The sequence below is a fragment of the Lissotriton vulgaris genome, chromosome 6 (genome assembly GCF_964263255.1).
Source record: "Lissotriton vulgaris chromosome 6, aLisVul1.2, whole genome shotgun sequence".
NCBI classification, from domain to species: domain Eukaryota; kingdom Metazoa; phylum Chordata; class Amphibia; order Caudata; family Salamandridae; genus Lissotriton; species Lissotriton vulgaris.
In genome coordinates this window covers 6,642,746-6,668,599 of record NC_141694.1, presented here as the reverse complement: position 1 = coordinate 6,668,599, position 25,854 = coordinate 6,642,746, and the positions used below count along the sequence as shown (strand labels likewise).

At 47.0% G+C, this 25,854-nt stretch overlaps 1 protein-coding gene across 2 annotated transcripts; it reads left to right on the top strand.

Moving 5' to 3' along the window:
• The first annotated feature begins 235 nt into the window (after positions 1-235).
• On the top strand, positions 236-25,110 carry LOC147706674 (RNA guanine-N7 methyltransferase-activating subunit-like protein). 2 transcript variants are annotated; one of them, XR_015296587.1, is made up of 4 exons: positions 236-696; positions 3,407-3,583; positions 22,611-23,464; positions 23,586-25,110. XR_015296587.1 is itself a non-coding variant. In XM_086925815.1 (3 exons), the coding sequence occupies exons 2-3, from the start codon at positions 3,414-3,416 to the stop codon at positions 22,804-22,806; spliced, it is 366 nt and encodes a 121-aa protein (XP_086781941.1). In that variant the 5' UTR covers positions 238-696; positions 3,407-3,413; the 3' UTR covers positions 22,807-25,110. The 2 variants fall into 2 exon arrangements, 1 of the variants encoding a protein (XP_086781941.1); XM_086925815.1 differs by having other exon boundaries at positions 238-696; positions 22,611-25,110.
• The last annotated feature ends 744 nt before the right edge of the window (positions 25,111-25,854 follow it).

Genomic DNA, 25,854 nt, shown 5'->3' with positions numbered 1-25,854 from the left:
TGACAGTTGGTAACAGGAATGCGGATAAGGAAGGATTGGAATGTGGGGGAACCAATAAGGAGGAAGGGAAGGGAGCTCACGCGCAGGTGAGGAGAAGATACCAAGCGCAGGTACAGGGGTGGCAAAGGTGAGATACAACACTGAGAACCATCATGTTCAGGATGTGTATCTTGGGAGGGTGTTAAGGGGGTGACGTTCTAGTTGTTATTGGGGCGGGCGGAAACGGAAGTGCGGCCATTTTATGGAGCCGCAACTCCCGAGCCTGTCGGACGCTCTCCCCGGCGCTCAGTGTGTAATAAAGATAATATCTTCCACTCCTGGGCTCACAAGTGGTTATTAAAGGTGGAAGCTGACCGTTACACGTTCCTGCGACAGTTCTCTCATGTAACGTCACTGGTTCGTGCCGCCCCCCGCGTCACACCTGCTGAGACTGAACTCGACAGCAGCCTCCGCCCCTCGGCCTCACTTCGTCACACACACTCAGTTCCTCCCACGTCACGCACGCCACCCTCGCTACGTCACGCGCGCCACCCTCGCTACGTCACGCGCGCCCCCTCTTCACGTTACGCACAAGGCCTCTACAAGCCTTCAGTAAGCGCTGCCGCCCGTGACCCGGAAGCGGAAGTCGGCGCGTGTTGTTCTTCCTGTCCGGCTGCTTCATCCAGCGTTCGTTCCTGCGCCGAGCCCCTGTTCCAGGTGAGGGGCGGAGGGGTTTAGGGGAGAGGCCAAGGGGGGAGGAATGGGGGTTCAGGGAAGGGGCCAATGTTCCGGGGAGGGGGTCCAGGGCTGGGGGTGCAGGGGAAGTGCTGAGGTGAGGTTGGGCGCTGCTGGCGTTTTGGGACACGACCCCCCTCCCCCCCGGTAAAATCAGAAATGGGCTGATAATCTGAAGTGACCCCACTTGAAGTGATACCAGCCCCATCCTTGGCCCCGCTTTAAACTTGCAATTTCCACCCTGGGCTCTTTTGCATTTTTTCTGCGCGGAGGGGGGGGGGGGGGGGTTGGATGCAGCTTCCATTCCGGCTTCTTCGTCCATCAGTCTGTCCAAGTGTCACTCATATCTTGCATGGGGTCAGAGGTCAGCCACTCATCTGTGGACTGTCCTGCACTAAGATTGAGGACATTTTGCCCAATCACATGTGCGCACCCCTTGAAAGTAGGCAATTGTGTTTTTTGCAATTGTGGTATTGGCCCCCCGGGCTGCTGGGTCCCTCCTTTACATTTTTGCTAAATCCTTTGCCCATACTAGATAGGTTTGCAAATAAAAACCGTCTACTCGCCAAGATCAGGCCTATGTGCTTTGTCAATTCTTCATTTTTTTAAACCTATAACTTATGCAGGATGTTTGATTGTGGCAAACAGAGTAAATCCATAGGTATGCCGAGGACACAACATGCAACGTATAGCTCAGGGTACATATTCAGTGAACCATGTGCAGCACAGGATACATGTACACTGCACAGTGCTGAATGCACAGGCTGCTCTTGGTACTATTCACAGTGCATTATCTACAGCTTTCAGTACATAGTATATAAAGTGCACATCAAATGATGTTAACACATAGCATAGCCTATGTGACACATAATATACATTATTGAATACTTAACGCATAATGCACACCTTTGAATGCAGATCATAAAATACCCTGCACAAGGTATGCATAGCATAATGAAAGTGTTCAGCATATTCTCGGGCATTGAAGCCGCATTCTTTGTCTTCAGGTGAGTGGGGTCAAGAGGGGAAAATACCGAGAGTCCTGGCTGAGGGAAACCTGGCACAATCGGGAAAGAGTCCTCACTCCTACACCCTTTGGTATCATCAACTGCAGGGCACCAAAGAGGAGGCCGCATCAAAAGAATATCCATGCACCTCTAAGGACACCACAGTCTCCAGGCTCCCCGCACCCTTCACCAATTCAGTGGGGATAGCACTAGAAAGGACAGGGCCCAGCAAACAGCTGCTTCTACACAACTAAAAAGACTGCTGTCTTCATCTTCCGTACTATGGAGTCTGACTTTTCACAACGCCTTCAGGAATGTAGGAGTGCACAATGTTAATCTGGCAGGCTGACTCCAGCCTCCATTTTGCACAGCATGTTTTCACTGAAGTTCAAATGATCATCCGTACAACCCTGGTTCTTCTTTCAAGGCACACTAGTTCAACATACATGTGCTCCGCCCATACACATGAAACATAGTGCCCAACCTCGTTACATAACGCTGGACAGACAGTTGTACCATGTGGCCAGTAGACTGCTGATTGTTCTGTAGGCAACAGGTAAAACAAGCATTGGCATAGCCAATAGGTCTTGCCTTTGGGACCTTATAAGTGGTTAGTCATGCAGCACATTATCCTGGGTGCTGTCCCGCCATGGAGTGAAGCATTATCAGGCTTATCTGCACCACTTTTGCATCTTGTGCAATAGCTCATTGGATGCCACGGAAAAGAAAATAGCAACAGACTTTTTAGAAGGGAGTTCTAACTAAAACAAATAAAAATGGTACGATTAGGAGTCCCATCAACTCCCTTCTTTTTTCTGCAGAAGGGTACATCGAAGCAGGATTACAAACTCCGATTTCTCAGAGAAGTCTTTATTCCTTTTGTTAGTCTCATGCTAGTGGGACCAGAAATGCGCCACAAAAATGATCAATCGTATAAAGCCCTGCTGTAGTTCTCTCTGTGTGCACTTGTACATTTATCACTATTGTTTGAGCCTTCTCAGAAAACCTTTTGAAATAAAGAAAACATTCTTGTTTTTTGTAGATGGGTGTTGGCGGTGTGCTGTTTGTGAGTTATGTGGGTGAAGTGTTACAGGTGAAGTGGCAGTGGGTGCAAGGGAACGCTCCCTCTGTGTGGTGCGACAGCAGTGCGTTTATTGACCGGGTTCTGTGACCGAAGGAGTTCTGTGGAGTTGCATGGGGGGATGGGGGACCAGGATTGTGGCGCTGGGCACGGTCCAGGTGTGGACATGTAGAGGCGGGCTTGCCTTTTGCATGCCCGCTGCGCATCCACACAGAACAGGCAATGAGTGGTACAATAACCATATCCACTCATTACTTCGACAGACCATTACTCAAAACGCGGGCACTCCGTTGATCTCAAGGTGGGTCCTGCTTCCAAATGACTTGGCCTGGAGTTATAATAGTAAATATGCCAGGCCAAAGCGATGCAATAGCAAGCTGAGGTCATGGCCACTATCCCTGTAACTGTGGTCAAAGTGAAGACTTGCATCCCAAATGGTAAAACTGGCACTGTAAATGGCATGGATTCAGATCGCATTTTGTTGAATTCAGGAGGCCCTGCGCTACCCCTGCTGCTGTCAACTAAATTTGTATCTGTAATGTGATGTGAGTTGTGGATTCTTGGGAAATGTGGTTGTCTAACATTGAACCGTGTTTGTGCCCAGTCGTACAATGACCTCCACATCAGATGTCACCCCCAACTATGAAGAAATGTTTACTCATCGCTTCACCGCTGAGGATCAGGAGTACCAGCAGTATGTGAAGCGTGGCATGGATCCCCCACCGATACTGGACAATTGGCGAGGCCGATCTGGGGGGCATCAGCGGAATCGGGATCAGAGGTAAACACTACCATATTTTTCTATTTACATGTTTTTGAACTAATCATTTTTGTTTAGATATTTCTCAGTGGTGTTTGAACCATACAGTAGGTAAATATTGAAGAGCAAACGCTAATGGTTTGCTGCAAACAGGATTGAGATAGCAAAGTGATGTGAAATTGTACCACAAACAACCTAAAAGAGGAAAACCGCTGCTTTTATTGCTCTTTTACACAGTAGTATTTCACACAAGAATCCGTATTTCTGTGACCAGCCCTCAGATCGGCCACTCACTCCTTCATAACTCTGGATCCGCATCTTGACTCCTGCACAGCACCTCTGGGCACTTCTGTTCCAGTGAAGGGCACACTGGACGTCGTCAGACTTCGCTCCTTCTTGAGGCATCTTTCCAATGCGAATGGCATTTCTGTAGTTCAGAAATGGCTCACTTTGTGGCATCCATGTACTAAAACAAGCATTTGCAATGCAATAGGTCTCGCATTAGGAAAGTTTGAGCTATTGGTCTTGTAAATGACATTTTTTTATTTATGTGTTGGTTTTGAAAATAGCTAAATTAATAGCTTTGTCATTTACAATGCCAATAATTATAACTTTCGCAAATGTGACACCTATAGCATTTGTAATGCAACATGTTTTGTATTTACGTGACTTAGATGTATTGATATTTACAAATAACAATGGCTTTTAATTTTTTTTAAATAGTTAATGCTTAAATAAAAGTGATTGTAATTTATAATGGTAATAGCTTAAACTTTTGTAAATAACTTTTGTAAATGTCATGGTACTTATAGAGCGCACTGTCACCGGACGTCACCGTGCGGTGTCGCCTATTCGGCTTCCTGGCGCTGATACTCATACCGCTGTGGAACCCCTCCTGGCTTTCCCTGTGAAGTATACACTCCTGGGCACCCCCAGGGTGAAGCCAGGCATCCTTAGCGCTGTTGGGGCCGGGGTGGAGGCTAAGCACGCTATTGCCCAGAGTTGCAGCATGGGGCCCGTGATTAGAATAGGCACAGAGGCGAGAATTAACGGGTCCGAGGAAATTGAGCCAGAGACCCCGCCGAGGCGGGTATCGAACCCTGGTCCCTGGCCAGAACTCTGCATCTGAGTCTGCCGCTCTAACCATTGATTTTTTTTCTTTTTTTTGTGTAAAGAAACAGGAGTAGAAACCCATCAACCTCGTTGGGATTGGGGTAGAAAGATATTTATAAGAAACAATATCCCAACTGGTATTATTTGTAGACAATTAAACAGGATATCTGTACAGTATTATCCAAAAGAGAACAAGGAGACTCAATTTGAATTTCGTATGTGCTCAAAGCATCATTTATATCAACATTTCAGAAAATCATATAGGACAATTGCAATTACAGTTAGTGTCATAATAAATCGCAAATGGTAGCCCAAAATTGTACAAGGTGCACGAGTGCAAAGTGGGTGGCACTATGGCGACGCAAGTGACAGTGAAAAGCAGCGTGGTCGGCGCAAAGTGAGAGGTGAATAATTATATACAGTCCGTAAAAACAGTGGTATTCCAACAATTCAGTTTTCATATTTCATTTTTTGAGAACCACTAGGTGAAGTGCGCCTAGAATCTCGCTGGGGAGTTGACGGCGTTTGGATCTGTAATACTTTGGATCATCATCAGGACTGAAGGGCAGAAGGCAGTGCTGTATGGGCAAGAAGGGAGGGAAAGACTGAGTGGGTCGGGTCATAGGTCCATCAGACTCATAGAGGGAAAGGGGATGGAAGGCTCACCGTCTGGCAACTGTTGGCAGCGTATCACGGGTCACGGAACTGTATGGGTATCTCTTGGGAACAATGTCTAGGAGGCGGGGCGAGGGGGCTGGCAGGTCCGAGATTACATCTTTGGTTACGTCAAAGCCTGTAGGTTGGGAAACAAGGTGGAGAACCATTTCACATTGGAGGGCTCGTGGGTCGGGTTTGCTAAGAGTCACACGTGGAGGGGAACTTACCGGGGGTAATTACGAGAAGTGATCCGGGACCGGATGGTCCGAACAAGATACGGATACTCTTGATGTGGCGAGCGTAGTGGAATAAGTCGATCTGTGTAAAAAAGGGGGCGAATTGAGTCAATGATAAACCGGTTATGCAGTGTGAGTGCATCTAGGGCCATGCATAACAGACAGAGGGACTTACCCGCGATAAATGTATCCGTGGGTGGCCGTGGTTATCCGCGTGGTAGGGCGAGGAGAGTCAATCTGTAGAGAGGGAAGGGAAATCAACGAGGGAAGTTCAGCATAAATTCGGGTAGGGGTGGCTGTAAGAAACTGCGGAAAAAATTTACCTTTCCTCTGAGGTATTCCGATCGAGTAAAACGCTGTCTCTGGGTTTCTGTGGCAATCAGTTGGCGGGGGACAGAGCTAGGTAGATATTGGCCAAATGGGTCTGCCCGATGACGTAGAGCTACCAGACTATGGTAGAGACAACGGGATAGGCGCGGGATGGGAAAGGGGTGCGGCTTGTGTCAGAGCGACAGCTCCAGAGGGAGACTGTCAGTTACAGAAGTTAGTGAATTTAGGCTCGGGCTGTAGGGGCGAGCAAGGATTGAAAAGCTCGAGGTAACAGAGGATCACACTCGTGGTACATGATGACGTCACCGAAACATGGGCCAAGGACTCATCCGACCCTGATCTAATCGAGGCGGTCCCGGATGGGTACTGCCTGGCCAGACTTGATAGACAGGGTCGAGTGGGAGGTGGGATAGCAATCCTTTACAAAGATCATCTTCAATGCCATACCATACCTATACCTGATTTTCCGGACAGTTTTCAAGCACTCTATTTTACTATAAAGGAAGCGCAATGTCCCTTCTGTAATGGAATCTTACTCTATCGACCTCCAGGTTCGAGAACCTATTTTACGCACAACCTCCTTCAGTCCCTTGAACCCTATTTCGGCCGAGATAGTTAAAATCACCCAGGATGGAAAAATTATCACTTAGAACGCCATGACTTGTCTGATACCTCATGCCTCACTGAGGCTCTGGAATCATGTGGGCTCACGCAGCGTGTTACCGGAGCCACCCATCGTGCAGGACATACACTGGATGGTATCTTCTCCAATGACCCCCGTCTGACTATTAAGGATCCAATTCATCTATCCTGGTCTGACCATCTGGCGGTTCCCTTTCTTTTGGAACGCCATAGGGTGGACTCCTGTAAAAAAGGGAATCTCATAATGGAGACTGCTAGAAACTTTAGGAACATCAAGAGTGATTCCTTCGTGCCCTGGGCTGCAAGCCTTTCCATCACCGGCTTAGACAGCGTACAGGATGCAGTCGCCCATTTTGAACAGGTTAACACTGAGGCCCTGAATAAATTGGCTCCTGTTCAGTCTCGCCGCCGAGCCAGAAAGAGACCATCTGCCCCCCGGTTCTCTGACTCCCTCAGACTTCTTAGGCAAGAAGTGAGGAGAAAGGAGAGGCTTTGGCATGCTAGTTGGGACCTCAAGAACAAGGAAGCCCATAAACTCCTTGTTAAAAAATACAAAGCTGAGATTGTGCAGGCTAAGCAAGAATACTTTGTTACCATGACCAACTCGCTTTCCTCGCCGAAGGAGCTTTTTAAAACTGTGGACTCCTTAGTCAAACTGCAAGCTCCGGACCCTGTCATTCTTTCGCAGGATCTATGTGATAAGATTGCCGCCTCCTTCCACACTAAAATTCAGGAAATTCACCTGGCCCTCGAGGTACAAAGAACCTGTATTAGTGCGTCCACCTCTGGGGTTGAGATGAGTACGATCACTACAGACATCTCCCCGCTATGCACCCTGGACTCTTTTCCCCCGCTGGCCATACAAGACCTGGAGTTACTGCTAAATAAGACCAAGTCTGGTTCTCCCTTGGATTCCTGCCCGCTGAAAGTCATCAAGCAGTGTAGGGAGACCCTCCTGCCACCGTTGCTAGAGGTAATGAATCTAGCCATTAGAGACGGTGTTTTCCCTACAGAATGGAAGAAGGCGGTAGTAAAACCCTTGTTAAAAAAGGCCTCCCTGGATCCGGAGGTCCTAAAAAACTTCCGGCCTATCTCGCTGCTTCCTGCCCCAGCGAAGATGCTTGAGGCACATCTCAACAAGCACCTCGCTGTCTTTGTGGAAAGCTCGGGATGCCTAGACTCCTCCCAGCATGGATTCAGGAGAGAATTTAGTACTGAGTCAGCCCTCACCATCGTGCTCGATAAGATCCGCACGACAGTAGATGGGGGCCAGACCTCTCTCCTGGTCCTGCTAGATCTATCTGCGGCTTTCGATACCCTCTCCCCCTCAGTTCTTTCATCTCGGCTGAGGGAGGTGGGGGTGAAAGACACAGCTCTGGATCTTTTGACCTCTTTCCTCACAGGGAGGGAACAAAGAGTCAAGCTGGGAGAGTTCCTATCTCCATCCCGACCAGTGCTGTGTGGGGTCCCTCAAGGGTCGGCACTTAGCCCGACCCTTTTTAACATCTATGTGACCCCACTAGCCAAGCTAATAAGATCTTTCGGGATGGAGGTAGTTTCCTACGCAGACGACACTCAAATCCTCGTCTCTCCCTCATTCTGATGTCCTAACCGCCTCCAAGTTTAGATCTTGTATGGAGGCGGTCGGTCATTGGATGATTCAGAACTCTCTTAGACTGAATGGGGAGAAGACTGAGGTGATGGTGTTTGGGGGGAAAGAAAACATCTGGTCAGCCAATTGGTGGCCTGACTCCCTAGGAACATGCCCTTCCCCTACAACATCTGCCAAGAATCTCGGGGTGCTGATAGACCCTGCCCTTGATTTGGGCAGCCAGGTGAGTAGAACCGTCTCCACCTGCTGGGGTTTGATTCACATCCTGCGAAGGATCAGGAAATATCTTTCCTTGCAGGCTAGAAAACAAATAGCTGTTGCACTCATTGGTTCTCGTTTGGACTACTGTAATGCGCTGTATGCTGGGCTTAATAGGAGCCACCTACAGCGCTTACAGGTAGTCCAAAACGCCATAGCCAGATTTGTTCTGGATATTCCCAGACGCTCCTCGGCCACTGCGGCCAGGAAAACGCTGCATTGGCTACCGGTAGAACATCGAATCAGGTTCAAAGTCCTATGCTTGACCTACAGAGCCATCGCCAAAAACAGCGATTCTGGAATCGGGTCCATCATTTCCCACTACATTCCTGGAAGGGACCTGCGTTCCTCCGGGAAATTGCTTCTGACAGCCCCCCGCGTACGAAGAACTAGATGGGGTGGCAGGGCCTTTTCCACTCTAGCTCCCAAACGGTGGAATGACCTTCCCCTGGACCTGAGATCCCTTCCGTCCTTACAGAATTTCCGGACTGCCCTAAAAACTCTCCTCTTTCGGCAAGCCTATATGTAAGGTCTTCTGTCTCTATTACTGATTATTTTGTTAGGCGCCTTGATACCTGCGTGTTATTGTTCTGCGCATTATAAATCTCCTTCATATCATTACTTATGCAACAATATCCATAACAATCGGAAAAAGCACACGCATAATGAGTGTGAAATCATGGACATGTGCACATAAGTATTATATACAAATGATGTTTTCAGGATGAAATTAGGATTACAGTGAAATACATACAAGACACTAATTCAAGATAGAGCAACCATGGGTAGCATAAAGACACAGGTGTGGGGGGATGGAGTCTATCAGGTTGTGGGTAAAGGGAAGCTTTTCATTTGTCTCAGAGAGGCAGGGAGGGTAAAAGGACGAGTCAGATGGAAATGGTACAGTTCCACTCGTCAATGGTATTTAGTCCACTCTTAACAGTCACAAAGGGTCATCTAACGACATTCACTTTTATTCAAGAGAGAACGGATGTCGCCACCTCTTGTCGGCAAAGTCAGCTATTCAATTACTTGCCATCTTATGTCTGTTTCCTTGTGGGTTTTTTCAAGGTAATGGTTTCCCAGGGGCGCTGTGGTCACTTTGCAGTTAATGCGGCTCTTATGTTGCACAATCCTGTTTTTGATGGGTTGTGTCGTTTGGCCTATGTAGAGGAGTTTGCATGGAATGGCATATACAACGTTAGTGGATCTGCAATTAGTGTGGTTTTGAAGGGTATGAGTTCTATTTTTGTATTGGAATACTTTGGTGTTGGTAGTAAGTTCACAGACTGAGCAACTCTGGCACTTGAAATGGCCCAGGACTGGAGATAGACCCCATGCTGCAGTGATGCTGTGGCGATCCGCTGTTTTTTCAGGCCAAGTGATAGCTCGTACCAGATGGCTTGACAGATTATTTCCTCTTTGGTATGAGAAAAGGGGTTCATCCTGGAAAGGTTCAAAGGGTCGAAGAATAGACCAATTCTTCTTGATTATTTTGGCCACTTTGTTGCTGTTCGGATTGAATTTGGAGAGAAAGGGAATTCTCCTTGATGGTTGTTTGGTTTGATTGGGGAGGAGGGGTTCTCTGTGGCAATACCACGCTCTTTTTCGGGCTCTTGAGACCAGTCGTTTAGGGTATCCTCTGGTGATACATTTTTTGGTCAGGACATTAGCCTCCCTGAAGTAGTCGTGATGCCACTTACAATTACGCCTGATTCGGAGGAATTGTCCAAATGGCAGGCCATCTCTGAGTCCTCTCGGGTGGTAGCTGGCATATTGGAGCAATGTGTTTCTTTCAGTTGGTTTCCGAAATAAGCGGGTTCCCAGTTTGCCTTCCTCAGCATGGATGGTGACATCTAAGAAGGTTAGGTCATTCTGTTTGTGTTCACCTGTAAAGCGGAGATGTTCCTGTGAGTGGTTCAGCCATTCAATAACAGACGTGAGGGCTTCCTTGGTGCCCTTCCAAAGCAGTAAGACGTCGTTGATGTATCAACGCCACAATTTTATATTTTCGTGGAAAGGATTGGTGGATTGTAGGATGAGCGTCTTTTCCAAGTGATGGACATATAGAATTGCAAAATTAGGAGCGAAGCAGGCGCCCTTGGATACTCCTTTGATAGCCCATTTGTTAACCTGCTTCATTTTATTAACCCATGACTCGAAAGTCAGAACCACAGGAGATGTCCACTGTAGAATTAGTGATTTGATTACCAGGGAAGTGATTAAAAAAAATTGCTGCTTCCTAAAAGATACTTGGTCAGCATGCCAAGCAGCACCCCGGGGAGTTTGTATCTATCCAGACCTGCAACTTTTTGCTTATTGACACAAATATTTTGGTCCAATAATTAACCAGGGAAGGACAGGTATAACCTGTATGGTGCCAGTCTCCTTTCACATGTCGCCTAAAACATGTAGCTAAAAGGAAGGGATACATTTTCTGCACATGATATGGGGTATAATATAATGCCCATTTTGATTAAAAGGCCATTCTTTTAAAATGATCTCTGAATATTTTTGTAAACCATGAGATTAGAGCACCCACATGACTTTAAGTCTACTGTGCACTGTACAGAGTTTGTGGTCGTAGCCAGGGTCGCCAGGGCTGCGGTCTCCTGTAATTGGGAGTACAACACGCGGTACAAGTGACCTATACCAGTAAGGATTCTCACAAATTAGGCATTGCCGATACCTTCAAAAACACAAATTGGCTATCCTGAAGTCACTGCGTATATAATGACTAATGTATAAATAGGAAAGTGCTGATACTGGGGAAATGTTGGTGTTGACAGCAGTCAATTGTTCCCAGGATTTCACTTCCATTAATATGAAATCACTAAACCTGAAGAATCCCACCCTTTTCCCAATTTCTGATCATGCCGACCTCTCTGGGTGCCTATCAACACGCATTCTCTTAGTCGCACAAAGGGATGGATGAGGGGATCAATCAATTATTTGAAGAGCGCGCTACTCACCCGTGAGTGTCTCAAGGCGCTGGGGGGCAGGGGAGAGCAGCTACTGATCAAACAGCCAGGTCTTGAGTAGTCTTATGAAGGTCAGCAGGTCCTGGGTCTGTCGCAGGTGGATGGGGATTCCAGGTCTTGGCAGCAAGGTGGGAGAAGGATCTGCCGCCGGGGGTTGTTCGGTGGATGCGTGGGACGGTGGCGAGTCAGCGGAGCTGGCGATTGGGGGAAATGGAAATTCTTCTTTGAGTTTGGTGAATCTATGTGCAAGTACATACGTGAGCTTATATTTGGTGCGTTTGAACAGTTGAGGGATTTTAGGAAAAACAAGGAAAATAATGTCGGTCTCTTGCAGCATATGCTGAAGGTAAAAGCAGTTAGTCTGGCAATTTACTGGCGCGACTCGAATAAGCCAATCAAAGAAAGCCGCTTGATAGTATTTCTTCATATGTGGAAGTGCCTGCCCATCGTCTTCTATATTCAGGTGTATTGTCTTCAAATTAATTCAAGCCTTTTTCCCTTGCGACAGAAAGTGACGTATTGCTTGATCTAACTCCGAAAAGAAAGACTGCTGTACGTTGATCATGACATTTGAGAAGATAAAAGTAAGCGAGGGGATCTTAGTCTTGATTAGTGCGACCCGTCCTATATATGCTCAGAGGAAGAGTTTACCGACTATGCAATAAAGAACCTGTTTTATTTAAGGTTGGAGTATAGTTTAACTTGAACAGGTCTAAGAAGTCGCATGATATGAATATACCCAAATAACTTGTGGGATGAGCGGCTGAAAAGTGCTTTTATCTTATTGCCCCCTTTATCCCTGAATGCCTGGATTTTATGGAGTGTGTTAATGTTTTGTTTCTCACCAGCTAAATACTCATAGTAAAAAGTTGAATCTTCAGTTCTCCTAAAAGAGGAGCTCTCACCTGGAGATCTTATCTTAACACTGCTGCCAAAGGCTCTATGAATAGGGCAAATAGGACCGGTTACATCAGGCAACCTTGCCTTGTACCTCTTTGGATGGTTACTTTCCCTAGGGTGTGTGAATTACTCACAATTTTTGCTTCTGTTTGGCATACAAGTTTTTTCAAAAATTGGACTCGTTTTGTGGGGAATCTGAAGCAAAGTAAAGTGGTGAATAATACCTCCCGGTGCACCAGATCGAAAGCCTTTTCGGCATTGAGCATCATTATGTCTGCTTTGAGTTTGTTGTTGAAATAGTGATCCATAGCTTGCATTTAGAAACATCAATTCCGTGACATCGATCTTGCGGGCAAGAATCCCCTTTGGTCACTGTGAACCACCGATTTAGTGCATTGATCTTGGTGAGTGACTTGGAATCACTGTTTAATAGAATAATGAGGCGACATGAGCCAGGTTGTGAAGGTGGCTTGTCCTTCTTGAGAAAGCTTACACCACTGCCTCCATAAAGAAGGTGGGTACCTAACATTCTTTCACTATTGCATTAAATAAAACCACTAGAAAGCTTGCTATTTGTTCCTCAAAAGCCTTGTATAGTTCTGCCAGTAGGCCATTGGTACCACGAGCTAATTTAGCACGAAGCAGCGATTTAATGGCCTCTTGGACTTCTGGTAATGGGATTGGGGCAGCAGATAAATCTTGATCCCTGGTCAGTTTAGGCAACTCTATTGGATGTGAAAAGTCCTCGTTCTTTTCTAGTGTAATCATTATAGGAGTAGTGCCAAAGAGGTCTGTGTAGTGTTCAAGGAAGTCTTTGCCAATTTTATCCGTTGACTGAATTGTTTGGTTTTTGGTCTTATCGAAAATTGTTTTAATAGCCTCGCGGTTCCTCTTTTTTTTCCACAGACCAAGCTAAAGCTCCCATTGCATGTTTGCTTTTCTCTTCGTATTTCAGGAAGCAGGAGTTCTGGTTGACTAATTCTCTAGGAATGTAGTAGTCCTTTAAACTTTGCCTTGCTTGTGCTAGTTTGGCTAGATTCCGAAGTCGAGATTGCCTCGCTCCAAATGAAAGCTTTGCAGGCCTTCCATACAGCAAAGCTTGTAGCTGGACCTATATTTCTAAGAAAGCACACCTCTAAGGGCATGATGCATGGCCATAATCCAACTTTCCTTTGTTAATAATGACTTATCAAGCGAGCATCAAGGTTGTTTGACCGGAGGGCCGTTCCTCACCAGAGTCTAGGAACGGAACAGATGGTCTGAAAAGAATTCAAGAGTATGCCTGACCCATCTTTGTCTCATTGGTGAGATGTTAGAAAGAAGTCAATTCTTGAAGCAAAATTAAAGCGTTTGTAAAAGAAGGTATATTCTCTTTCTAAAGGGTGATCGAGCCGAAACGCTAGGTGTCAACCAGGGCAAAGTCCCTAATGTTGTTAAAAGACAAGCCATCTTCGGTTTATTTTGCTACTTATTTTTATAGGATCATTCCTGTTTTAAGTTCTGAATGGCTTTGAAATTATCCCCAATTAAAAACAGAGCATTCACTGGGAGTAATATATTATAAAGTTCCACAAGGGGAGTGATGTAGGCTTCTATTGCCCTGTAGAATCTAACAAGATGGAGGGACTGGCTATTAACCTGCAAACTACCCAATTTGCATCTCGCCTTAGGATCCACCTGTAACACCGCTCCTGGAAAGTTGCAAGCAATCAAAGTGGGCACCTCCCTAACCGCCACATTTGCTGACACTTAAAATGCTTGGGAAACCAAGTTGGGAGCTGTAGGTTGCTTAGTCAAAGCCTCTAAATGGGTCTCCTGAAGAAAGATGATTTGGGCGTTGGCTGATACAAGCCGTGCCAAAATAGGCCTGTACTTAATTCAATTGTTAATGCCATTGGTGCTCCAAGAGACTACCCTTATACATGCTGGCTTCATCGCTAAGGGATACAGAACATCTAGATGACTTGCTTCCATCTTGCTCCCAAGCCCTAAGCCTTCCGACTCCCTGCAGAGACTTCCCTGCCCTAATTTGGAAAACTTGAGGCTTCAGCCAAACGCCTTTAAATTCTAATTGAAGCAACAGTGAGTTTGCAAACTTCTCTACCCGACTCCTCGCCCCTCCCCCTTTCCACCCTGACACCCTGAAGTGACTCTATCCCTGTACCCCTGGAGCCATACCCATCCTTGGCTCACCTAGGAACCACCTCCATCCACTCCCATCAACCGTCACGCCTGATCAACCGAGCTGAAAAGGCGTGACTGTCCCTTTTACAGTACTTTCAGTCTGGATTGCTGGACAATTACTGCCGGAGCTCCTTTTTTTTTTAAACTCACTCAACCCTTGAAATTACTTATGCCGCCGAGTTGCGAATACTGCTGCACTGGAAAAAAAAATTGCCGGAATAGTTCTCTGTAGTCTGGTACTTGTTTTCCCCTATGATATTAGAGCATCCGTACTGCTCCGTGGTTGAGGCTGCTCCCGGGTGACTGCATCAAAGATGGCAGGCGTGTAACAAGCCACCCGTACTCCTTCCAGGGAAACCCGATCTCCATTTGTGCTGTATTGCGCCTTTGTAACTTACTTAACATCCACCCTCCCTCCCTGAGAGCCTTTGTTTTTAGCCCTTCCTGGACCAAGGGGGTTTCTGAACTGGTGGAAAGAACTCGAGCGGGCCGCTTGGAAAGAAGGCTACGGCACATCGGCAAGCAAGCAGAAGCCACAGACCAGGATTTGTGGTCAGTGTCTCGAATCAACTGAGCAGAGAGGTCTGGCAAAAGCATGGTACAACTTGCGACCCTTGTAACCTTCCAACCTCCAGCGAAGTACCATGCAAATCGCATATTGCAGGAGGACTGGACAGCAGCGCTTGATGAGGCACTGGGGGATATTGGGAAGAAATGTAACTTGTTTGAAGGTCCCCTTGCCCCGTAGCAGTGCATATTAGCACAGCAGTACATGCTTCTCCAAAGCTGCCCCGTATCAAGTTACAAGGAGATATAACGAAAGCACAGCCGGTATATGCAGTACCTCACACTATCGCCAAAATTGCTAAAAGTTTAAAAACAATAAAAGAGGCAGGGTGGAGCAATAAAAAAAAAGTACTGACTGCTGGTAGGTGTGCGGCCTAGGGGGATGCAATAGGCACCTTTCTAGGCCGAGGAAACTTGTGTGCCCGAGGCGGTCTGTGTAGCCCCAGATGTGGCTTGTAACCCTCTGGGAGACCTCCAGCATTCCCAGGGTCAGTTCAAGACTCAAGATTGTGCACTCACTTTTACTTTTGATATCCAATGCATACCTACTTCACAAGTAGTTGTTCTCAATTTTTGGGTACAAATGAAACGATTGTCAAGGGACACCACGATAACAAAACAGCCTGGCAAGACGCATGCATCACTAAGTATCTTAACCGTACGTACCTCTTCCACCTTAGGGTACGGGTCAGGATCTCAGAAAGGGTGCAACAGATCATTACTCCTTGTCAATTGAGTGACCATCAATCCTATCAGGAAAAGGGCGCACAAAGATCAGAGACACTGAGAGGCCAGGCTGCTCTTGAAGAAGGATGTAATGAGAATGGAATCTAGAAAGCTGTTTCCCAACATGTCAATCTTAAGATGGATTCAACAAGGGAAAAATGTAGATTCAAATCCTGTGGAACAACCTGAACCCGAAAATGCCTTACATGGACCCTTGTTTAGAGATAATGCAATATTTAAAATATGGCCAGCTTACCCTATGTTTTCTGCGGTTGGTTCTAAGGAGACATGTAGAGAAGGGCCAAACCTTCTGTCACGGCATAACAAGACAAGTAATGATGGCCTCGATAGCAAAGATTCTGGTGAGACACCACACATTTCTACTGTTTCACCTAAGTTTGCGCCTACTTCAGCATTGCGGATGCTATTCGAAAGTTCCCAAGACCGTGTCTAAGTCAGCGCTCAAGGGGCAGCGCTGGAATCTCCACAATCACGAGCGATGGCAGGATTGCAAGCCTCCGGGATGTATAAGGGGCCTCCAACAGATGAGATCCTACATCAGATATTAGGAGAACTGAACACAGAAAAACAAATGAATAATTAAGTCGGATATAAATGTTGTATAACTTTTAAACCATGATTGTATGAGCAGCTGGTAAGAAGCTTGTCTTTTTAATGTGGCCTAAATCCACATTCTTTTTTGCAAGAGCACATTTTTAAGATCTATCACTGCAGCAGCGTTTTGCTGAATAAAACCAAGCTTGGTAGAGCCTTTCACTAGATGGCAATTAAGGGTGTTTGCATCATACTGTCATGAGCCCCTGGGGGGCTGCCTTTCATTCAACTTCGTGATCTGAATAGCACTCTTAGACAAACAATCCGTGGGACACGCTAAAGGGCCAATGCGATGCAAAATAAGATTGATAGCGCTGCTGTAGTCTTCCTCCCAGGTTTCATCCATACACTTCCATGCATGAGCCCAAGACAGTGTATGGTCAGGCTGACTTTACTAAGCGTAAAGAGGAATTTGACAACCAGACCAAGAATGGACTTCCATGGTGGTCAAGGCCTCAGCAGATCTTCGTTACTCTGGGGGCTTCTATATGATCGGGCTAATATCACTGGCTGGAGAAGCAATGGTGCAAGCTGGAGGCCTCATCCTAGGTGCTTCCTTGATCCACTTTGGCCATGAAATTGTTGAGAGAGGACGGCAACAAATACTTATAGCTCAAGTCCCGACCTCATGTCCTTGTTCTAGCACACTAGTCCAGATGTTCCGTGCCTGGTTCTTTAACTAGAGATCAATCAAACACTATTTATAAAGCTCTACTTATCACCCGTGAGGGTTTCCAGATGCTTAGGGGACGTGGGGGCAATCTGCTGCTCCCAGCTATTTGTTGAAGAGACAGGCTTCCAGTCTCTTTCTGAACTCCAATAGTGTTGGTGCAGATCGAAGCGGTTGTGGGAGATTTACAAGAGTTTAGGGGCAATGTGAGAGCAGGATCGGCTTCTGCTTCTGATGATTTGAAGGGAGTGGAAGAGGTGGAGGGAGGAGGAGCAAAGCTGTCTTGTGGGCTGGTGGAAGTTCACTCTCTGGTTAAGGTAGGCTGGGCCCTCATTGTCGAGGGCTTTGTGACTGTGGGTGAGGATTTTGGAATGGAAGCTTTTGCTGGTGGGAACTCGTGCTGTGAGGTGGAGGGCGTCTTGTGTGTCTGTCTCGGGAGGTCGAGGACCAGCCCGGTGGCTCTTTTCTGTATTGTCTGGAGCCTTTTTTGGAGTTGGGCGTTGATCCCTTTCATAGAGGGTGTTAATGTATTCCAGGCAGCTGTGCCTGGATAATGGTGCTTCTGGTGTCTGTGAGGAGCCATTTGAAGAGTTTCTTCAACATGCAGAGGATGTGGAAGCATGCTGAGGAGATGGCGTTCACATTTTTTTTCATGGATAGATTGCTATTGAGAATAATGCCTGGATGTTTTGCATGTTCTGTGGGCTCTGAAGCGGGGGCCTAGTTTGGTGGGTCACCAGGTGTGGTCCCATTGGGAGGTGATGTTCCCAAAGATGAGTAACTCTGTTTTATCTGTGATAAGTTTGAGGCATTTGCTCTGCATCCAACTGATGCTGGTCCTTCACCTGTGGAAGTTGGCTTTTGTGTTAGTTGGGTCGGAGCATAGGACAGGAGGAGTTGGGTGTCATCTGCTTTGGATATGAGATTTAACCAAAGTGGCTGGGGCGGGCGGCATGTAGGTGTTCAATAGGGTAGGGCTAAGAAAGGAGCCTTGGGGGGGGGGGGGGGCTCTGCAGATGATGTACTTTGAAGTGGAGGGGTAGGGTGGAAGGTGAATGCTTTGGGTTCTGCCTGTGAGAAAGGAGGCAAGCCATTTGAGGACATTTCCTTGGATGCCAAACTGGTGGAGGCCGTGGAGGAGGGTGTAGCGTGGTGCGGTGTCGAAGGCTGTGGAGAGGTCTAGGAGGATGAGGGCAGCTGTTTGCCCTTGTCCATGAGGGCTCTGATGTCATCCGTGGCTGCTATGAGGGCAGTTTCCGTGCTATGGTCGGTGCCAAAATCTGAATGCGATGGATCCACAAGCTTGTTGTTTTCAAAATGGTTGGTCCGTTAAGTGCTGATTGCTTTTTCTAGGACTTTGGCTGGGAAGGGTAGTAGCAAGGCGTGGACTGCCTCAGATGGGCTTGCCATTGGTTCGCCGTGGCATGGCCATGCTCCAGATTCCATTGAGTCGGTTATCTGGGAGGTGGCTGGGCGTGGTGCGAAGGAGGTGGGTGAGGGAAAGAACAGCGGGACAGGAGAGTGGGGATGCACGGGGCAGCGAGTGGCTGAAAAAAACAAGGGGGAATCTGTGGAAAAAAGAATCCAAGTTAGGGAATCTGAAACAAAATGACAAAATTTAGAGAGACTGAAAGAAAAAGACAAGTTAAAGAATCTGAAAGAAACACCAGAGTTAGGTAATCTGACAGAAAAAGACAAGTTAGGGAATCTGTGGGGAGAAAAACAGGTTAGCCGGGTCTGGTGGCTTAGTGGAATTATGCATCCACTGCAGGTGCCTGTGTTCGTCACAGGTTCAAATCCCGGTGGGTCCACTCAGCCTTTCATCCATTTGATGTCGATAAAATGAGTACCATTGAGTTGGGTAACAAGAAACCTCTGTTATTCAGCACCAAGATACCCTGTTAGGGGTGAACGTGTGCTTTCCAAATACATAGTTATGTCATGTTTATGGAAGAGTGAAGGACAAAGTGTGAGGAATGAGGGAAAAGAATTAAGAGAGGCAGAGAGACAGAGATGGCAAACTGTGGAGAGCAGGCTGAGGGACCAAGTGTGGAGGAGTGCATTGGTTAAGACGAATGAGAGCGAGCCTGCTGGAGCGAGCAGCAGGGGAGAGCTGGCCCGAGAACCTGCTCAGTTGGACCATGCTGCAGCCTCCATAAAGTAGGTCACCCGGAGGCTGGGCATGGTGCGAAGGAAGTGGGAGAGGGAAAGAACAGCTGGACAGGAGAGAAGGGATGCACGGGGGAGTGAGCGGCTTAAAAAACAAGAGGGAATCTGTAGAAAAAAAGAAACTAAGTTAGAAAATCTGAAAGAAAATGACAACGTTTTACGGAATCTCAGGGGCGAAAAAAAGGTTTATATAAGAGCAGAGGACAAAGTGCGAGGAAAGAAGGAAAAGTAGCGAGAGAGGCAGAAGGATGAGCGGTTAGGGAGGATAGAATTGCGAGAAGAGGCAGTGTCAAGTACCCCACAAGACTCACCTGGGCTTGTGAGGCAGTCCTGCAGAGACGACAGAAACCACTACCCCTGATTCCAACAAACCCTCACGGGGAATAACGCCCGACAAGGATGAGATGGATCCAGGGGATGGGGGCCAAAAGGAACCAAGGAAGTGGCTTTGGTGGTAGGTACGTTGGGACGGGTCTTGGCACAGCTGAGGGAACAAGAAACAGATTAGGGCTAGGTACTACGCGCGTGCTGGACAACACCCCACAAGACACATGCAGACAGGAGCCCCTGTTTCTGACACTCACCACTAATTATTGTTCGGGTTGTCTTAAAGAAGAGACCAGTGCAGTGTCGTCCAGGAGCCTCACGTCTGTGGCTAGGGAAACGAAGAATGAGGCACCTCTGCGCCAGGGCCACCAAGGAACCAATAGTACTTAAAGAAAAGCGCTTCTGCGCTGAAAAGCAGGCAAGGACAAGAACTCCAGGGTAAGCGCTATAGCGCGGCCCAAATGAACAATGCTCTTACGCTTTCTGCGTGTAGGAGCCAAGCAGTAGCGCTCCTGCGCCACCACCAAGGCAAATGTCTGTCCAAAGGAAAAGAATGTTAGGCGCTCCTGCGCCTCGGGCAAAACAGAGGAACCTCCCTCTGATGGATGAATGAGTGAATGTTGGCAATTGTGGCGTTCACGGCTACTCAGTAAGAGTGCCCCAGCGCTGATGGCATCTGTTTAATACAGAAGCTGATGCTTTATTTAAGGAACCTTCTGAAACTTGCCCGACACTGATCATGTCATGTGCATGTTTTTTTGCCATTATGGGTATTAGGAGTTTTCATAAAGTGCCCACTGCAGGGCTGCAGCGGAGTCTGTAAAAAAAAACCGAAAACTGCCAGCAGGTTGGAGCTGCTTGCAACCAACCAATCCCTACTCAGCATTCGTCATTTACTATCCTTAAGGACATGTCTTCACCATAATGGTAGGAAGAGGTCTGGGTTTCATGAGTGCTGCTCTAAAGGTAGGTTTCAAAGTATTTACGAGCCTGATGGCTGAACACACAAAGCTCTACCTCTGTCTGACTTTTGACTGTTAATCAGTGAATCGGGTCTGAGTCGGGTGACCCCATGCTTCTGACTGTTTATCAGCGAATCTGGTCTGAGTCGGGTGACCATGTGCTTTTGACTGTTTATCAGCGAATCTGGTCTGAGTCGGGTGACACCATGCTTTTCACTGTTCATCAGTGAATCGGTTCAGAGTCGGGTGACCCCATGCTTCTGACTGTTTATCAGTGAATATGGTCTGAGTCGGGTGACACCATGCTTCTGACTGTTTATCAGCTAATCTGGTCTGAGTCGGGTGACCATGTGCTTTTGACTGTTCATCAGTGAATATGGTCTGAGTCGGGTGACCCCATGCTTCTAACTGTTCCTCAGTGAATATGGTCTGAGTCCGGTGACCCAATGCTTCTGACTGTTCATCAATGCGGGTCTGAGTCGGGTGACCCCGTGCTTCTGACTGTTCATCAGTGAATCTGGTCTGAGTCAGGTGACCCCATGCTTTTGACTGTTCCATCAGTGAATCGGTTCAGAGTCGGGTGACCCCATGCTTCTAACTGTTTCTCAGTGAATCTGGTCTGAGTCCGGTGACCCAATGCTTCTGACTGTTCATCAATGCGGGTCTGAGTCGGGTGACCCCGTGCTTCTGACTGTTCATCAGTGAATCTGGTCTGAGTCAGGTGACCCCATGCTTTTGACTGTTCCATCAGTGCGGGTCTGAGTCGGGTGACCCCATGCTTTTTACTGTTCATCAGTGAATCGGGTCTGAGTCGGGTGACCCCGTGCTTCTGACTGTTCATCAGTGAATCTGGTCTGAGTCGGGTGACCCCGTGCTTCTGACTGGAGTGTGGGGGATGGAACGAGGAGCCATCTTTTGCTCGTAGCTGTGATCTTTGATGCCAAAGCCCTTGGATGGTGCAAGAAATTTTTAATTTCCTAACTGACTCCAGAGGAAGCCATTTGAGCATTTTCAAAACCAAACTGGTTTCTAAACCTTTAGATCTAGTTTGGCTGGCTGTTTTGTAGCATTTGTGAGTTCTTTGGTAAGCAACATCCAACCTTTTTGTTGCGTTGCACAGTCCCTAGGATCTAAGTGGGTTCCATCCCATGTTTGAGCCGCAGGTGATCGATGATTTACCGGGACAAGGACAGTTGGATTGTGACGCCCTTGAAAACTGCATTGTGTTATTCTGACAATCAAAGCTTTCAATCTAACATGACCACCATGTTTTGTGATTGAAGGGCAGTCCTGTAGTTAACTGAAGGGATTGTTGAAGTCTGGCGAGTGTGTGTGTGTGTGTGGGTGTGGTATGTATGCATGCCCCTCAACTAAACCACATTCCTACCTAGGCAGGCAACCGAGTGCTGCTGCTGCTTTATTTCCCCCCTTGAATGTGACGGCCGTGGTTCTTGTGGAATGCGGAAAGTTTCTCCGGTCCCGAAGAGGCAGACCGTCTCCAGCTGTCCGGACAGGAGTGGGGTGGATGAAATGTCAGATTTTAGAGTTGAGAACTGAAAAGCTTAGTGGTCTTCAGTCTGAACTGTACCTTATCAAGTGACTTGTGTGAGCTGTCAGGTGAATACATTTCCTGAGAAATACTCATGTTGAGAGTGCTCGGGTTGGTGGCAGGGGGGGCGTAACAGCACTTGCTGGCTCAGCAGTGCTGTTTCCAGTGTCTTCCTGCTCATGCCATCGGTTCGGAGTCTGTCAACATTTGTACCAATCTTCGGCATCTGTAGTCCTGGTTTCAGGGGTAGCTACTGAACAGATTAGTACTTTCAAAATGCATGTTGATCCTACTGGCCTACTCAACACTGCCGGGCTCCTGTGATGGTTCCCTGTTCCAGTGGCACAGTAAGGGATTTTGGACTGCTCTGTAAGTAGCCACAGAAGGGAGGGGTGGGGCGGTGGCATCAAGGTCAGTGCAAAATTCTCGTTCTAAACTACATTCTTTGTGCACTGTGCATAGCACCTGCCAAGTTTACCTTAAATGAACACCTCGTTTTGTACCCAATCACTTCTTTGTTTACATTGGTTATGAATTCATTCTGTTGCAGGTTCCAGGACAACAGACAATATCGAGACCGCGGAGAGAGACGCGACTGGTCCAGCAGGCAGGACCAGCAGTGGCACGGAAGGGGATGGGGAAACCACTACCAGGGCCACCGACAGGGGCAGTCTCACTACTCATCGTATGGGCAACAGAACAGCTACAACTCCTACAACCAGAGGCCCCGGCAAGACTACTACTAGAGCTGACCTCACAGGAAGTGCCCGTAAACAGCTAATGGGTCTATTGTTTCTTCCATCATCACATCGCAGTTCACGTTTAGTTCTATTGGGCTTCTGTAATTGTTTTGGTCATTCGGATGCTGCTATTGGGGAGTGCTGGACAATTTATTGCGAAATAAGCTTACATGAAATAGTTTGGTATTTTATTTCTAAGCACTAAAATATTTGACATGCTCTACACATTGGAATGTTTCAAGCTGTGCACGGAAGAGGCATGTGATACTGGTTCAGAGGACTAGTCATAGGATTCAGTATATACCTCAGGTAGGTCCCAGGACTCTGTCAATAGCTGTGTGTTCAGTTTTCCTGCATAGCTGTGGAATATTTAAGTTAAATACTTGAACGAAGGGTAAAATAGGTTAAGTGAGAGACTGAATGTTTTTCTTCCGAGTTTGATATTTACAATACACCCCTGCCTTTGTGTAAATCAGCATCTCATTGTCTCACCTGCAAAGTTTCTTTTGTGGAGTTGAAATGGAGGCTGTCTCGATGATGGTGAAGATTGAAAAGGTGTGGTGATATTGCTGCATGCGGTAAACAACCGTTACCCCGCATGTTGTTACAGCGCGGTCGTAACAACGATCGCGTTGTGACAACGTATACCATTACCCCACAAGTTGTTACAATAACTTGCGGAGGGGGGAGAAGGGTTTAAAATCCAACACCTTCCCTACAAGCCGCACAGACGAGTTGGAATAGTAAATTTTACTATTGCAGCATCCAGCGCCCCCCTCCGCAAGTCATTCTTACAACTTGCGGGGTAATGGTATGCGTTGTTACAACACAGTCGTTGTAACAACATGCGGGGAAATGGTATGTGGGAAACAAGAGGCATATTCCTGCAGGCACGTCGTCTGACTCACAGTAGTGCATGTAAACCGTGTGACTTGTGGTAGTGACACACACCAGTAAGAAATACTAATAGTGAACACTTGAACTGGGGCTTCAGTATAAAGAGGCTAGATGTGTTTCAGGACACTGCAGTGGTGTCTGCCCAAGGAGACCTGTTGGTGACTCATCCATGCTTTGTTGTATTACTTCCTGTGTTCATGCTGATGGGTCTTGTTGCTTCAGTTCCTCCAAGCTACGAGTCTTGAGTCCCCAAACTGTCTTGTGGTCCCAAACCAAGAGAGCATCAAGAATGCAACAATCTACTGCCTAACCTACTCCTTTTCTCTGTATCATGTAATGTCTTTGCTCCTTAACTGAGAAGCTATTGGAGAGAGGTTTCCAAACACCGTGACGGTATTGTACTCTTGATAAAGAACTCCTGGTTTCCCCCTTACATGTGCACTACTTGGCTACTGCCAGTGCAGGTTCTGTGGACACCTCTGTACAGGGTGCAGCCCACCTAAATCAAGGATAAGGCATCTGGTGCCTTGACACAAAGCTGGCAAAGTGTTGGTGAAGACTTTAGGTCAGATGTCTAGGAGTCCCTACAGTCTTAAAAGGCACCCGCTGAAATAATCCTCCCACCCTGTCCCCCCAGATATTGTTTGTAGCAAGAGTCTCCCAGGAACTGGTGTTCACCCCCACGCACCACCGTACCACTCTCTGCCTCTCCTATATCCTGATGAACAAGATTCCCCCCCCCCCCCCCCCAGTGCTTCGCAGCTGCATGCACCCCTTAAAAGAACAAGAAGAAAAATAAACAGTGTCAATGGATTCACATCAGATAAGACGTAGAGACAGTATAGGGGTGGATAGGTCTGTTTTCACCAGTCGCATTCCCCGTCACCCTGCAGAAGGATGTAATGTGAGGGGTACGCCCTGCTGTAAAGATGAAAGTAGATGAAGCCAAGGAAGGGACTATGATTAAAAAGACCAACGTTAAAATGTTACTTAATCAACGTGTGCTAGTTTAGTGATTTCATTTAGTTACCTCGGTGCTGCCTGGTGCCTGTAGTTGGGTCTTGTGGTGTGGAAGGGAGTCGAGCAGCTTCTAGTGTTTGCCACGTTTTGCATTTTGTGACGTGTTAAAGTTAATTTTTAAACGGTTATAGCTATAGTTTTAAAACCATTAGAACACTTCTAGATAGCAAATACTTTCACCTTCGAGGACCTTTTAGAGGTGATTCTCATGATGGAATATTTAATAATCCTCTATTGCATTCTGTATACATATTTTTGTTCAAGTTTAAAGTTTTTTATAAAAATACGACTTTTAGTTAATAAGAGTATCAAACTTGTATCATTTGTTCGAGGGAAGTCTCTCAGGCCTTACTTTGTTTCTGTTCAATAAACTCATACACTCCTCCTTCAGAAGCATTGTGTCCAACCCACTCCTCTGTTTGGTGTCAGAACTTCTGTCACTGATTCTGTCTGTGACTTGTTGTAAAGTTCTTGTCAGGCCAGTTCTCTGGGGGCTGCACAGCTGAAGAGAAGACCTCTTTAGTCTTTGCTGCAAGTATTGCTGTTGTCCCAGGAGTGTGGAGGCGGGGTGCTACTCTCAGCTACTTTTTGTGCTCTGATTTTTAGGGCTTCTGGCTCAACTGTGAGACAACTCTTGGAGTTTGTTGTGGAGATACAGTGTCTATTTCTAGTAGAACATGCATCACCCACAATAAATAGATTGTGCAAAAAGTGTTATTCTTTTTTTAATGGCAACAACAAGACTTTTCTAAATGAAGTAAACGCACCTTAACAGTTTTGTGGGGGCAGTGGAGTTGGCTTTCTTCTGAATATACTTCTTTCCGTGGAGCTTGGGTGCTGTTCCTACTGCAGGCCTTGGATCCGTTGCTTCAGTGGAGAGAGCCGAGCCCTTGCAGCTGGCGGAAGGGTCAGAGCAATGATGTTGCTACCCAGGCTCATTGAAGTGTCTAATGAATTGCCTATCCTCCTAGTGCATTGATGTGTTTGTCTCCACACTGAGAGGCATGCACAGATAATGCAGTTTGGACTCAGACTGTATTGAGTGCAGAAACGTGTCGGCATGCTCTCCAACCAAGTCTGTTATGGAACTGCAGTGAATATAGCATCTGAAACTGTATGCAAGTGGTTGCATGTATC